The sequence below is a fragment of the Microtus pennsylvanicus genome, chromosome X, assembly GCF_037038515.1.
Source record: "Microtus pennsylvanicus isolate mMicPen1 chromosome X, mMicPen1.hap1, whole genome shotgun sequence".
NCBI lineage: Eukaryota > Metazoa > Chordata > Mammalia > Rodentia > Cricetidae > Microtus > Microtus pennsylvanicus.
The window spans coordinates 50455451-50467657 of NC_134601.1; the positions used below are offsets into that span (position 1 = coordinate 50455451).

Here is a 12207-nt window from a genome sequence, read left to right on the forward strand (position 1 = left end):
TCCCTCATTCTGGCCTTTCTTGGAGAAGCCATAGTACCAGTTGGCATAAGAAGTATGTGCAGGTAGGGACAGATATAATTGCACAGGGTTTGTTTTTTGGAGTAAATTGGTGGTTAAGAAAGAGAGAAGAATCCTTGCTGAATGACAGGATCTAACATGAGATCCTTTGTTTTCTTTTTTGTTAGTTAACTTGAGATATGTGTAGTGTGAGGGGATTTACTTGTCCATGAGCCAGATATTGGAAGCTATGACATTTTAAAACATTCCCTAAGGGGTGCAGGTGTCTGGAGTCATTCAAAATATTCTATCTCCCCATTTTTTACAGGCATTCCTGCATGCAGGATTGCAGGAGAATAGGGGTCTATGTCATTTCAAACATTTTGCCTTTGGATCACCCTTTGACTATTGCCACTACTAGACTCTGACTGCTCATGTGACCCTCATTTCCATGGAGGAAGATCCAATGATTTGCAGAGTTATGCAGTGCTTAGCTGCTAGAAGCCACCTCGGAGAGGGTATTTATAACCACGTAGTTCACAAATGCAGCTCAAACCTATTTAACTCCTTGCTAATGGGATCATAATTTAATATAAGTGCAAAGAGCAAATTCAATAATGCATGCATATAACATTAGGAGCTGAAAGCTTTGAGTCATTTTTCTAAGGGCCTAACAATGCTAATGACTGAAATGTATTGATGAGCATCTGTGCTTGCACAGCAGCTGCAGACGTAGACTTGAAATCTGGAGTTAAAACCAGAGGCACTTCCATAAGATAACCTCTCACATTCAAAGCAAGAGAAGTTTTGTTCTGCAGATCATAGATTGCTCTGATGAATTTCTTTCAAAAACTAGACCTCTGTCTGGCTTACTCCTCTAAAACAGGAATACAAAATGTTTACGGGCCATGGATTACTTTACATAGCTTAAATTGTCTGGGAAGGTTACTGCCTTGATTTCTCCCCACCAGAGAGAAGGGGACCAGAGAAGATACTAACGTGGAAAAATGATATATTTCACTGAAAACTTCCATTTTAAATGTGACTCCCACTTGATGTCCAAGTAAGCTTAAAAAAATTCCATTTTAACATGCATGAGAAGTTCATACTATCAAATTGGGTTGGCATTTATCATATGTAAGTCTGTTTTCTTTCGTTTATTCCAGCAGTATCAAGAGAGGCCAGAAACTCAAATGATGAGTGTCTCTGAAGACATGTAAGTATTCAGGCTACAAATAATCAGCTCTAGCTTCTATCTATCTATCTATCTATCTATCTATCTATCTATCTATCTATCTATCTATCTATATTGAAATAAATGGTGGCTATATATCAGACCTACAAACGTGGTACAGATTGTCAGCTCAAAGGTACATACATGCCAATCTCTTCCAGCACACATTCTAGCAGCCACACAGTCACATCTTGCCTGCATTCCTAGTAGTGATGCTAGACAGGAAACACCAGCAGTTTTACTATGAGTGCCTGTGTATATATACACAACATATGTATAGATACTATATATTATTATATAACCATATGTATATGTAATATGATATACTAAAGTACAGTATTCTATTGTTTTGGATCTATTTTGAAAAGTATTTAAATGCTAGAAAAATTGAATAAAAAAGTCAGTTCAGCAATTAGAGCACATTTTGCCACTTTAGACTAATGGGTATCAGCCTCACGTGCCAAGGGCCAAATGCTATACCGCTCTCTAAAAAATACTGTATTTTAAACTTTCCACAACATTTCCCCCCACCCTGTTCCACCAACCCCAACTCCCACCCTAATCAAAAATAACTTAGGTGCATCAAATCTTTCACAGTTCTTTGACATGATTGTCCTACCTTTCAGACAGTGTAGGCTCTATAACCTCTTCAAATGAAATGAAACACAATGATTTGATCTTCAAGGGGAAAGAAGGGGCTAAGAAATGCATCATTTCAATCTTTGCCTTGGTCACAGTGTCCTTCCTCTTGACAACTGGGTAACATCATTCTTACCTTCTTGCTTTTCACTCCTGCTGTTCTTTTTGTAGTTCTGATGTTGGATATTTTGGTTGTTTCTCAATATGAAACACATTCATGTTATCAGGATAACAACATATGCAATCAATCAAGTCCTAATCATAGAAACCATGTTAAAGCCACATAGTCTATTGTTTTTAAGTCAAAGAATGAAATAATTAAATGGTATTTTCTTTGTGGGTTACATTTTTTTCCAATGGTAGAATTGATTTTTTTAGCATCATTTGCAAAATCATTGGTTTTGGCAGTAGTGGACTGGTTCAGTTCTTAAGGCAACAGGTCCCTTGCTTGAAGCAGTCATTTGACAGAAAGTGAGGATTTGCTCTTGGGAGGAAGACATGTATAAGTTCAAGGAGTAAATTTAGTCACTAGCATGAAAGGAAACTGTCAAGATCTTCATATTTCCAGGAGGCAGTACCAGCACAGAAACATGCAAACCAATGAAGAGTATAGTATACTCACCCTACTCCTTGATCCCAAACCAGTCTTGGGGTTCACAGGAACTTCTGCTAAGACCCAGGAAGTGTCATCGTTCTGTAATGGTTCTTGCCTATACACATAACAGTGTCAATAAAGTGTCATTGGGATCCATCTTAACCCTGGGAATCCACAATGTCAACCTTTAGGAATGGCTCCTGCCAGTAAAAGATCCATTTTGTTGCAGATAAAGGCAGATGCAGATTCATATCCATTCCCTAAGGACCAAGATTGTCAAAGAGTTCTGGGTGTGGAAGAGAAGCGATTAAGAGATGTTGGCATAGGAGAGGAAAACTGTAGACATACACAGGAGAAGAAATACATACAAAACTGATGATCTTATTTATACACGTGGGAAAAACCGTTATAGTCTCATTCATCTAGGTATCACCAACTATGGGTTTGAAGGAATTTAGAAACAGGCTATCTCCATGTGCCATTTCTTTACTATCTCTGAATAGAAGACTTGCTAAGCAAATGTAAAGGAATTAAAAAAAAGATTGCTAGAGATGGGAAAGAGGAAGCAAACTGTTGAATTTCTTAAGAGAACAAACTTTAACTGTACTTTAAAAGCACACAGATAAAAGTAGATACAATTAATTTTAATTTCAGGGAGCCTTTGAATCTATTAAAATCAATTCCATGAAATTTTTCTCATGTCTGTGACGTACATTTGTCAGTTTCTCCTAGTTCTTATATGTTTCAATTTCAACTGCGTTTCTTTAATAATGTTCTATACCACAAGGGCCATCCCATTATTTATTTAAATAATGGTGGCTTACTTTCATAGCTTCTTGTCTTTCATTTCCTTATCTGCCTTACAAATGAAGGTACCTACATTTGGTACAATTCTTACTGTAGTCAAGGAGTTCAGAATTGTCCCATTTAAACGTTTGGCTTCATTGTTCTCAAAGGCACATTATATGTGCTGATTTTCATCTTCAAAAGTATAGATACTGAAAGTATATTTAAATCCATTGATAAAAATCTATATTGAAATGGGATAAAGTTTGTAACATCTTATCACTCCAGATACAAATAGCTTGCTTTACTGACATTTTTTGTTTGACTAAAGGAAAGGTATATAGAAAAGCTGAGCTGGCATCATGAAGTTAGGTGGATGGAGGGACTAGAAGAATGTAAACTGTGAGCTGATTGATAAACAGCTGTGGAAGAAGGTTGATGCCCTTATATGGGGACTAAGCAAAGTCTTTATCTGCTGTGTTTTACAATGACAGGCTTGCACTGGCTGTCTCACAAATGCTCTGACAATCTGAGTTTATAGCTGAAACAACTACAGCCTCTTCATTACTGCATTTTCACATGTGCTATAATAAAGCACTAATACAAAAGGGTGATTGTGATTCTCAAACCACGGTCTTTAGTTCTATGTTAGCATTTACCAGCCCTGCCTTGAGACATTGGGAAAGGCAAGTAGTGTTTTGATCCTAGCCTATAGGCCTGATTCAGGGTCTGCTCCAGCTAATGATCTTGTTCTTAATTCCTTATATTCAGGAAAGAAAACAGAGTATCTATTACATTAGTTTAAGAGTGTATTCATTTTTAACAGCATGAAAAGTTGCTGTTCTCTCCATAGCATAGTAACTTTTCTAGACTATGCTCCGAATGCATGATATCTCATGTTAGAGAGGGAAAGTCAACAATTTAACATAATTGCCCATTTATCATAATTTAAAGGTTGTAGAAGCAAGACAGAGAGATAAGTAACACAGGTATTTCCTCCCTTTCCTGGTTTTAGAGATAATAGGTGTAAAAGTGTTTCTGAAATAGTAGAAGCACTTATAAATGTCAGGCTTTGTGATTATTGTCATTTTTAGTAATCAGTACTGAGGGTTAGAACGGCTTAAATATGCCATTTGCCTAGTAACAAAGGTGATTGAGAATGAACCTGATTTTTATAGAAATATACAACATGCAATCAGAGTCACATTGTTCATTCGGGGGGTGGAGTAAATGCAATAACTCGCTCTCTGCAATATTATTAGAAGACATGAGCCTGAAAGGCAGAAGAGTTGTGTGATGGCATTGGATATATGACCTTCTCAAAGTCATTGCCATCTCTGTGTCTCAATTTCCTTGAGAAATGATGGATCATTCAGTGGTCATTTGCCATGTTAACTGGGGACAAGAGTCAATAAACAAGTGTAATTCTCAAGTCATTTTATGAATAGGTTAAAACTTCTTTGATATGGACTATCATTGAGGAACAATTGTCTGTGTGAGTGAAGCAAATCCTGAATTACAAAATAAGTCTGAGGCATGATATTTTCTTATTTTAGTTCTGCTTTGCCATGCAGACTGGCTATAAAACATTGCTTTATTGGAGGGCCTCATGAGAACTACCTTAGTAGACAGATTTCTAATGAGTATGATTATATTTGATGAGTGCTCCCAACACTGGAACAAAGGTTTGTTCTCTCAAGGAAATATTCAACTGACAGCAGAGTCTAAACTCTTCATTTGCTTAGCAAACCTCTCTTGTCCGTAGCCATAATAATAGAAATTTAATTTGTAGATTGGTCCTTGTCTAGTTCATTCCGTATTACTAATGAAAGCACTTCAAGTTAGTGAGGTTTCAATGCATCATTTCTACCTTCTCCGTGGACTTGGGTTGGATATCACAAGGCAGTGGTGAAACAGAGTCAGTCAAGTTCGTTTCTTGTTCCCTCTTGTGCTCACTCTTGGAAAACAGCAGGTAGCAAGAAGGATGATGACAAAAGCAGGCTCCTTGGGAATTCATAGGCAGAATAAAGCAGTTGTTGGATACGTAGCACTGACCAAATTATTAGCCATAGTTGAGAGTGGGGTTGACTCATTGTAAAAGGTAAATCGAAGGGATGACCACAAAAAGTTATTTGAAAGTTGTCTGGCAGGTAGGTAGCACAAAGAAGTTCGAAACAATTAGAATCTACTAAAATATTCCATATTTGTAGGCCAAATTTTAGATAATCTTGGAATTGTAAGTTAGCAATAAAGTTACTAGATAAAACATACTAGCAAAAAAACTGGCTTAACATTTTGGAGTCTTCATGATACCAAAATTATTTTATGAAATGTAAGTCAGCCACATACTTATAGTGCAGGTTTTGCTTTGTTTTGTTTTGTCTTGGTGTGTGTGTGTGTGTGTGTGTGTGTGTGTGTGTGTGTAAAGTATCAAGAGCCTAGTTATTGTAAAACTTGTGAGCACTTACACTGCGTGGATTATTTAGAGTCATTTTGATTCAGTCCATGGCTCCTCTGAATGATGAGTTCATGAGAAAAACGTATCCAATCCAGCTCCATTTTCATTCTGTAAGTCACTTGAATAATAGAATTAGGTTCTTGGTGGCTTGCTAATAACATGAGAAAACTGCTGGGAGGAAGGTGCTAAATACTTTGGGCATCAGGGTTGCCATTGTAAAACTCAAATGAAGCAAATGATTGGCTAAATTGTCAGTGTCATCAGTTTACATTGGCGAGAGAGGAAGTCGCTGCTTTTTGGCACAAAGTAAAACCTTGATTAATTGGAATCCATAGGAATGGATGGGACTGTTAATAAGAATATTCACTTTGTTTCATCCTTGGCTACTGACATGTTGCCTTAAAATGCTTGTATCCACTTTCATGCCTCAGAGAAGTAGCCTCTGACATTTGAGGGTCAATCCAGATGGAGAGAAGTTATAGGAGAAAGAACTGAATGTGATCTAGCCGCAGTTATCACGTGGCAACTACTTAAAAACTCAATTCCTTGAGGTCTTCTCATTTTGGGTATCATTAATGTTTCTCATCAAGGTGAAGTTTGGAATGGGGATCAATAATTCAGGTCACTGGTTCGGTGTATTCTTGTTAATCAAGGTTTTACAATAAAGGCTTCGCCAATGCCCAGTAAGATTATAAACAGAAGTAGCAGTTTTAAAATTTGTTTCTTTGAAAGTGCTCTGGATCAGTGTTTCCAAACCCATATTATAATACTGCAGACTGGCAAACTAGCTTTTCTGCCAGGATCCCGAGGGATGGAGAGGGAAAGAGTGGAGCAGAATTACGGCCATTGTCTCTGAAGGAAAAACAAAGTTTTGACTTGCCTGTCTGTTGCCCTGTGGTTGGGAAACACTGTTCTTCACCTTAAGATGCCCATGGTATCTTGGTTGTGCAAGAGTTGATGTCACATGTTTCAGTATCATTCTCAAGCCCTTTGGACCACAAAGAATTCTGTTTTCAGGTCCTCTCCTGTACTTACCCGAAGTGTTTTTCCATGACCTGGTATGTTGGTTTCTGAGAGGGCACCTATTTCCTGTTGTTTGGGTGATGACCCCCAAGAATATTAGGAATCAAAGGAATAGCAAGTAAGATGGGTTTTCTCATGATGACAACCTGGATAACAAGTATACCTACCTGAACCAAAAACATGGCTAAAGAAAAACCAAATTAGGGATTCACACACAAGTAGTAGTATAGGCGACGCACATCTTTTGTAAAGTCTCTGTATGTGATGACCTATTAAAGAAAGACCCCATTTAACTTGAAATTTATCGTTATCTTTGCTTTTCAAGTTAAGTGGGGCCTACTTAAATCAGCCACTACATACAGAGAAGAACATTTCATCACTCATACAGGTAATGGAAGTCACCCCAACACACTCAAGCAACTTCTACAAGCAATCATCACTTCCCAGAAAAAAATAGAACTAAACAAATTATATCCTGTCATCTCAGTGGCAGAATCTGACTTCTTACACAACTCTACTGAGGCAAATGGGGAGTCTCACAGGCCACCCGTGGGCTTTTGAAAGCCTAGGGCCCTGAAACCCTATAAAGACCTTCATATGGAAACCAGTTTGGCGTGTGAGGGAAGGAGAAGGGTGTGGACAGGAAGCCTCTGTCTGGGAGTTTAAGAAGGGACCCAAGTTAGATCAAAAATACCGGCAGTGCCCTGAAGTCTTTCTGGTTCCCAAGGCTGCCAGGCAGGGGAATAGCCTGGCCATTCTACTTTCTGTGTGCGTCTTGTGCTCTCTCCTCAGTAATGAGATAACAGTCTTGCCGATTACTCGTCACTAAGGGTACCCGGTTGTGGTGACATTGAGGCTGACCTTGGAGTCACCGCCCCCGCTGCCGCACTCTCCTTTGTCGTACCACCATTTGTTTTTCAATTTGTCCAAGAGGCCTTGCTCATTCAGTTTTAAAACTGCCAGGTTAACAGCATTTCTTGAAACGATAAAACATAACTTGTAAGAAAATGCACAAATGCTTAGGAAATAGTTAACGTATAAAAAAGGAGCACAAGAGGACAAATTGGCTAAATCTCACAGAACGTGGAGCTATAAAAATGTCTGTACAGCAAATACAGGGTTAAATATTGGAAGGTGGCATGGAGGATAACATTTGCTCAAAACTGAAGTGTGCGGGACGGGGAAATTGTCTTTGAGAAAAAAAGTAACAAGAACACCACATCCATGCAATTAACATTCGTCACCATAACTTGGCTTTTACCATTTAAATTGAAAAAGCCGTTGAACTGTAAAATTAAAACAGCAACAAACAGTCAGAGAGGACAACACAGAGAGAGAACATTAAAAAAATGGATGCATTAAATAGATGAAACCATAATTTACCGTCTTATTTAACTCCATGGAATAGTGTAGATTTTAAACTTTAAAAGTTACCTCAAAATCCACAAGAAAGAAAATGACAACAGAATGCATCAGGGTAGGTGGAATACTATAACAACACGGATATTGTTATATTATTCCACCCACCTTAATGCTGAGCCTTTAGGGGTTGCCACACCATAGCCTTTGGAATCCAGATTTCCACCAACTTTCATCGTATCGCACGGCTTTCTCTGCTCAATGTACTCATTCATGGTTGACTCCAGCAGGAAGGCGAACTTGCCCTTGGACTTCCGAACTCGGGCTACTCCATCAGCTGTTGTTTTGGTAAACACAGATGGCTCTGCTGATTTCATGTAAGACCACATTTTCTCGTACACAGCAATTTTGGATCTCTGTAACAAAAAGATAAGAATTTTTTGGCTGGCCAGATATGACAGCTCCTCTCTAAGGGACAACAGTGTAGTGGTTTTCAAATGTAATTGTTTTTAAAATTAAAATTTTTTTTGTGTGTATGTGTGTATACATGTTTGTGTGTGTGTGTGTGTGTGTGTGTGTACATTCAGGCATTCCAAAGACTAAAAGAGGTTAGATAGCAGATCCCTTAGAGATGGAGTTGCTGACAGTTGTGAGCTTCCTGACATGGGTACTGTGGTGGCTTGAAAGAAAATGTCCCCCAAAGGGAAGTACACTAATAGGAGGTGTGACCTTGCTGGAGGAGGTGTGGTCTTGTTGGAGGAAATGTGTCACTGTGGAGGTGGGCTTTCAGTTTTCATATATGCTCAAGTCATGCCCAGTGAGTCAGCTCACTTCCTGTGCCTGCAAGATATAGGACTCTCAGCTACTTCTCCAGCACCTTGTCTGCCTGCATGTTGCCATGTTCCACCACCATGATGATAATGGACTAAACCTCTGAAAATATAAGCCAGTCCCAATTAGATATTTTCCTTTTTAAGAGTTGCCATGGTCATGGTGTGTCTTCACAGCAAGAGAAACCCTAAAACGAGTGCTGAGAACCAAACTGTGGTCGCTTGGAAGAGCAGCAACTGCTCTTAATCAGCACCCAAACAAATTTTCTTGCAGTTCAAAATATCAAAGCTACACTATGACTGTCCACACACTTTCAGACATCTGTCAAACTGTTTTAAAATAGATTTCTCCAAACTGTGCTTATCCTCGTTAATTGTGATGCTTTCTCCTATTTTCAAATTCACTTAAAAATTCTAGTTCTGGCCAGCTGACTTGGTTTCATGGCCCTACTAATTGGTTACTATCTGGTTTTTGAAGCATTTTCTCATTTGAATTTTCTTCCTGATAAAGAAATCCCCCCTTGATATCCCTTTATATGTTTATCCTGTATTTACCTCAGGGGTTAATTGGAATGGCATGGGAGGCTAGTTATGATAAGAAAGCACTCCTTTGTTTTGAGATGATCTTTTTTATTTCTAGAACATCATTCCTTGCCACCACCTCTAAAACTATGTAAAGTAATTCTGTGTACTGTTCCATATGGCGATCCTTCAAACATTGTAAGGGCTTTCTTATGTCCCTTCCTAATCTCAGTAGGTTAAATTCTATTGGCTGTTACTGCTTTCAAAACTCTCAGAACTTTGCTCTTTCAACCATAGGCTTATTTGAATTTGTGATGTCTCTTTGAAATTGGAGTGCTTAGAAATAAAGACAGCACTACTGAAGTATGGCCAGGACAGAATAAATAAACTGTTAGCTTTCTGTTGTTGGAGCATTACTTTTGAATAATGGGGTTTGAGGTTGCATTAGTGTATTTAGTCATGTGTCTATCCTTGCAACAAATATTTATTGAGTACCAATTGGGGTTGTGAAGTATATAATAGGACAAATAGTGTCCTTTCCATTCAAGTGGAAGTGTCACAAAAACTGTTAGTTTTTTCTGTCAGTCCAGGTCACTCTTGTCTTTATCTTCTCCATTTCAATTTAATCCTGTTAAAGTTCATTTGAGTTTAGATGGAGTTCAGAATGTGTATCAAATATTTAATATGTTTGTAGCTCCATGTGTGTCCCTGTAGAGAATATAAAGGAAGAATGACCACAATTACTCTAGACCTTCCAATTGAATTGGTAACTAGATCCTTAAAAATTAAAACCCTAGATAGAGACTATCAGATGGCATTCCACCAGGGGCGAGATAATACGGTAAAACCCGCAAACACATGCCATGATTTCAAGTGTCCTCCTATGAGTTTTCCTGGTATCCATTTTAGCTTGTTTGATAAGTTGTTCTTTTTTAAACTTTGGTCACCTGTATTGCATCTTTTAATTTTTCTTTTAGTAATAGACCTTTATACATGAAATATAAACATTTATATTTTTTATTTCTTCTGTCATATTCCTTTAACAATGCATTTTTTGAGACTTTTTCAGTCTTGTCCAGATAGATCCTGGAATTCTCTAAACTGTCGCAATGAAAATTAAACCTCATGTTTATGGCAATTAGACACCCACAAAAACCCTCATGGAGTCACTAAAAATCTCAAGAAACGCATTCGGATTGCATAAAGTACAGAAGAAAAAAACAGGGTGGACATTGTTGAATGAACATAAGGAAGATTGGTAGAAAATGAGTTTAGGAAGATAATTTTGTTAGAGCTTGTAGATCATCATTAAAAGGTTTGGATTTATTCTACCTGAAATCAGAAACTGTTAGAAGATTTTGAGAAGGTGTGTGTGTGTGTATGTGATGACATTCAATTACAAATTTTAAAAGAATTCTCTGCTGTGTAGAGAATAGGCTAGAAGGAGGGTCAGAGTAGAAGCAAGACCATTACTTTGAAGGCTATTCTAAGAGTTCAGGGCACACATGGTGGTGTACAAGACTAAGATAAGATCAATGGAAGTGGACCTAAGGTTAGGTACCAGATTTGCTTTGAGGGAAGAGTAAACAAGCCTTTTGATGGACATTTCCAACTGATAGTCTAAAGATAACTGCTTATAAAACATTTTATTAGAAAGCCTGGCTCTTGGTACCACTCATCCACTGAACACCTAAAGTAGACAGTTTGGGTTGCTTTCCCCCTGTTTCCTTCACTATTGCTATGTAAAAATATTGTGAAGACTGTCCTTTTTGTCTTTTCATTATCATTGCAATCTTTTTTTTTATGGCAAGCTCTCCATCTTTTGGTTTCGGTCTTGATTCTATTGTCTCCCCACAGATCTCCTTGCTTAATTTATCTATTCAATGGATCCTTTCAATGCGCAAACCCAATCTCATTACAACCTTTCTTGTAATTCTCCAAAATTTTCTTAAAATCTATAGAACAAAACTGTAAGTCTTATGTCTGATATCCAAGGGTACTTATGATCATGGCTGCCAGTCACACTAGACTATTCACTGTAATCAATTTGATGCCTTTGACTACGTTTTGCTTTTGCCCAAATTACCTTATTATTTCTGTAAGATCCAGAACAAATGCTGTCTATTACTTCTAATAATATCTTTCCTGCTACCATAGACTTTGACTTCTGCTTAGTCCTTTGCTGCAGAACTTGCTAGATCATATTAAGGGGAGTTGGCTACATGTCTGTCTTTCCTCTTGTTATTTGAGGATTTCTTGAGGACAAAGTCTATGCCTTATTCATTTTGCTAGCCATATTGGCAGTTAGCACCATTTCACCATATTTCAAAATATGTTAAGATGAAGCCAGTCTTTAATGCCAACACTCAGGAGGTAGTGACTGGCAGATCTCTGAGTTAGTCTACAGAGCCAATTCTAGGACAATAAAGGCTACACAGAGATACTCTATCTTGAAAAAACCAGAAAAGTTATTAAGACAATTAGAAATGACTACCACAACTAGCTTTATAATACTGTAGAATTCTAGAGCTCAAGTTTTTCTAAAGATTATTGGGTCTTATCTTTTGCTAAACCTATCAACCTGCTAAGCAATGTCTTTGAAGTTTTAAATATGACCCGTAGACATGTATGTTCATATCATACATTGCCTCCATCTGATAGACAAGGCAATTTTGTAAGTGTTATAATGAAGTATGTGGTCACTGACTTTACTTCGACAGCAATTTCTGGGCTTATTGCTACCCTAAATTAACAAAAAGTAAAT

The 12207-nt window shown here is 37.8% G+C and overlaps 1 protein-coding gene across 3 annotated transcripts in view; it reads right to left on the minus strand.

Moving 5' to 3' along the window:
* The window catches only part of Gria3 (glutamate ionotropic receptor AMPA type subunit 3), a 274359-nt gene that overhangs the window by 17175 nt on the left and 244977 nt on the right, over positions 1-12207 (minus strand). For 2 of the 3 annotated variants that reach the window (XM_075958406.1, XM_075958408.1), the window contains exon 13: positions 8260-8507. In XM_075958406.1, coding sequence (XP_075814521.1) covers positions 8260-8507 — 248 coding nt within the window. Of the gene's footprint in view, positions 1-7593; positions 7709-8259; positions 8508-12207 lie in introns of all 3 variants that reach the window. The other variant, XM_075958407.1, reaches the window with a different exon arrangement.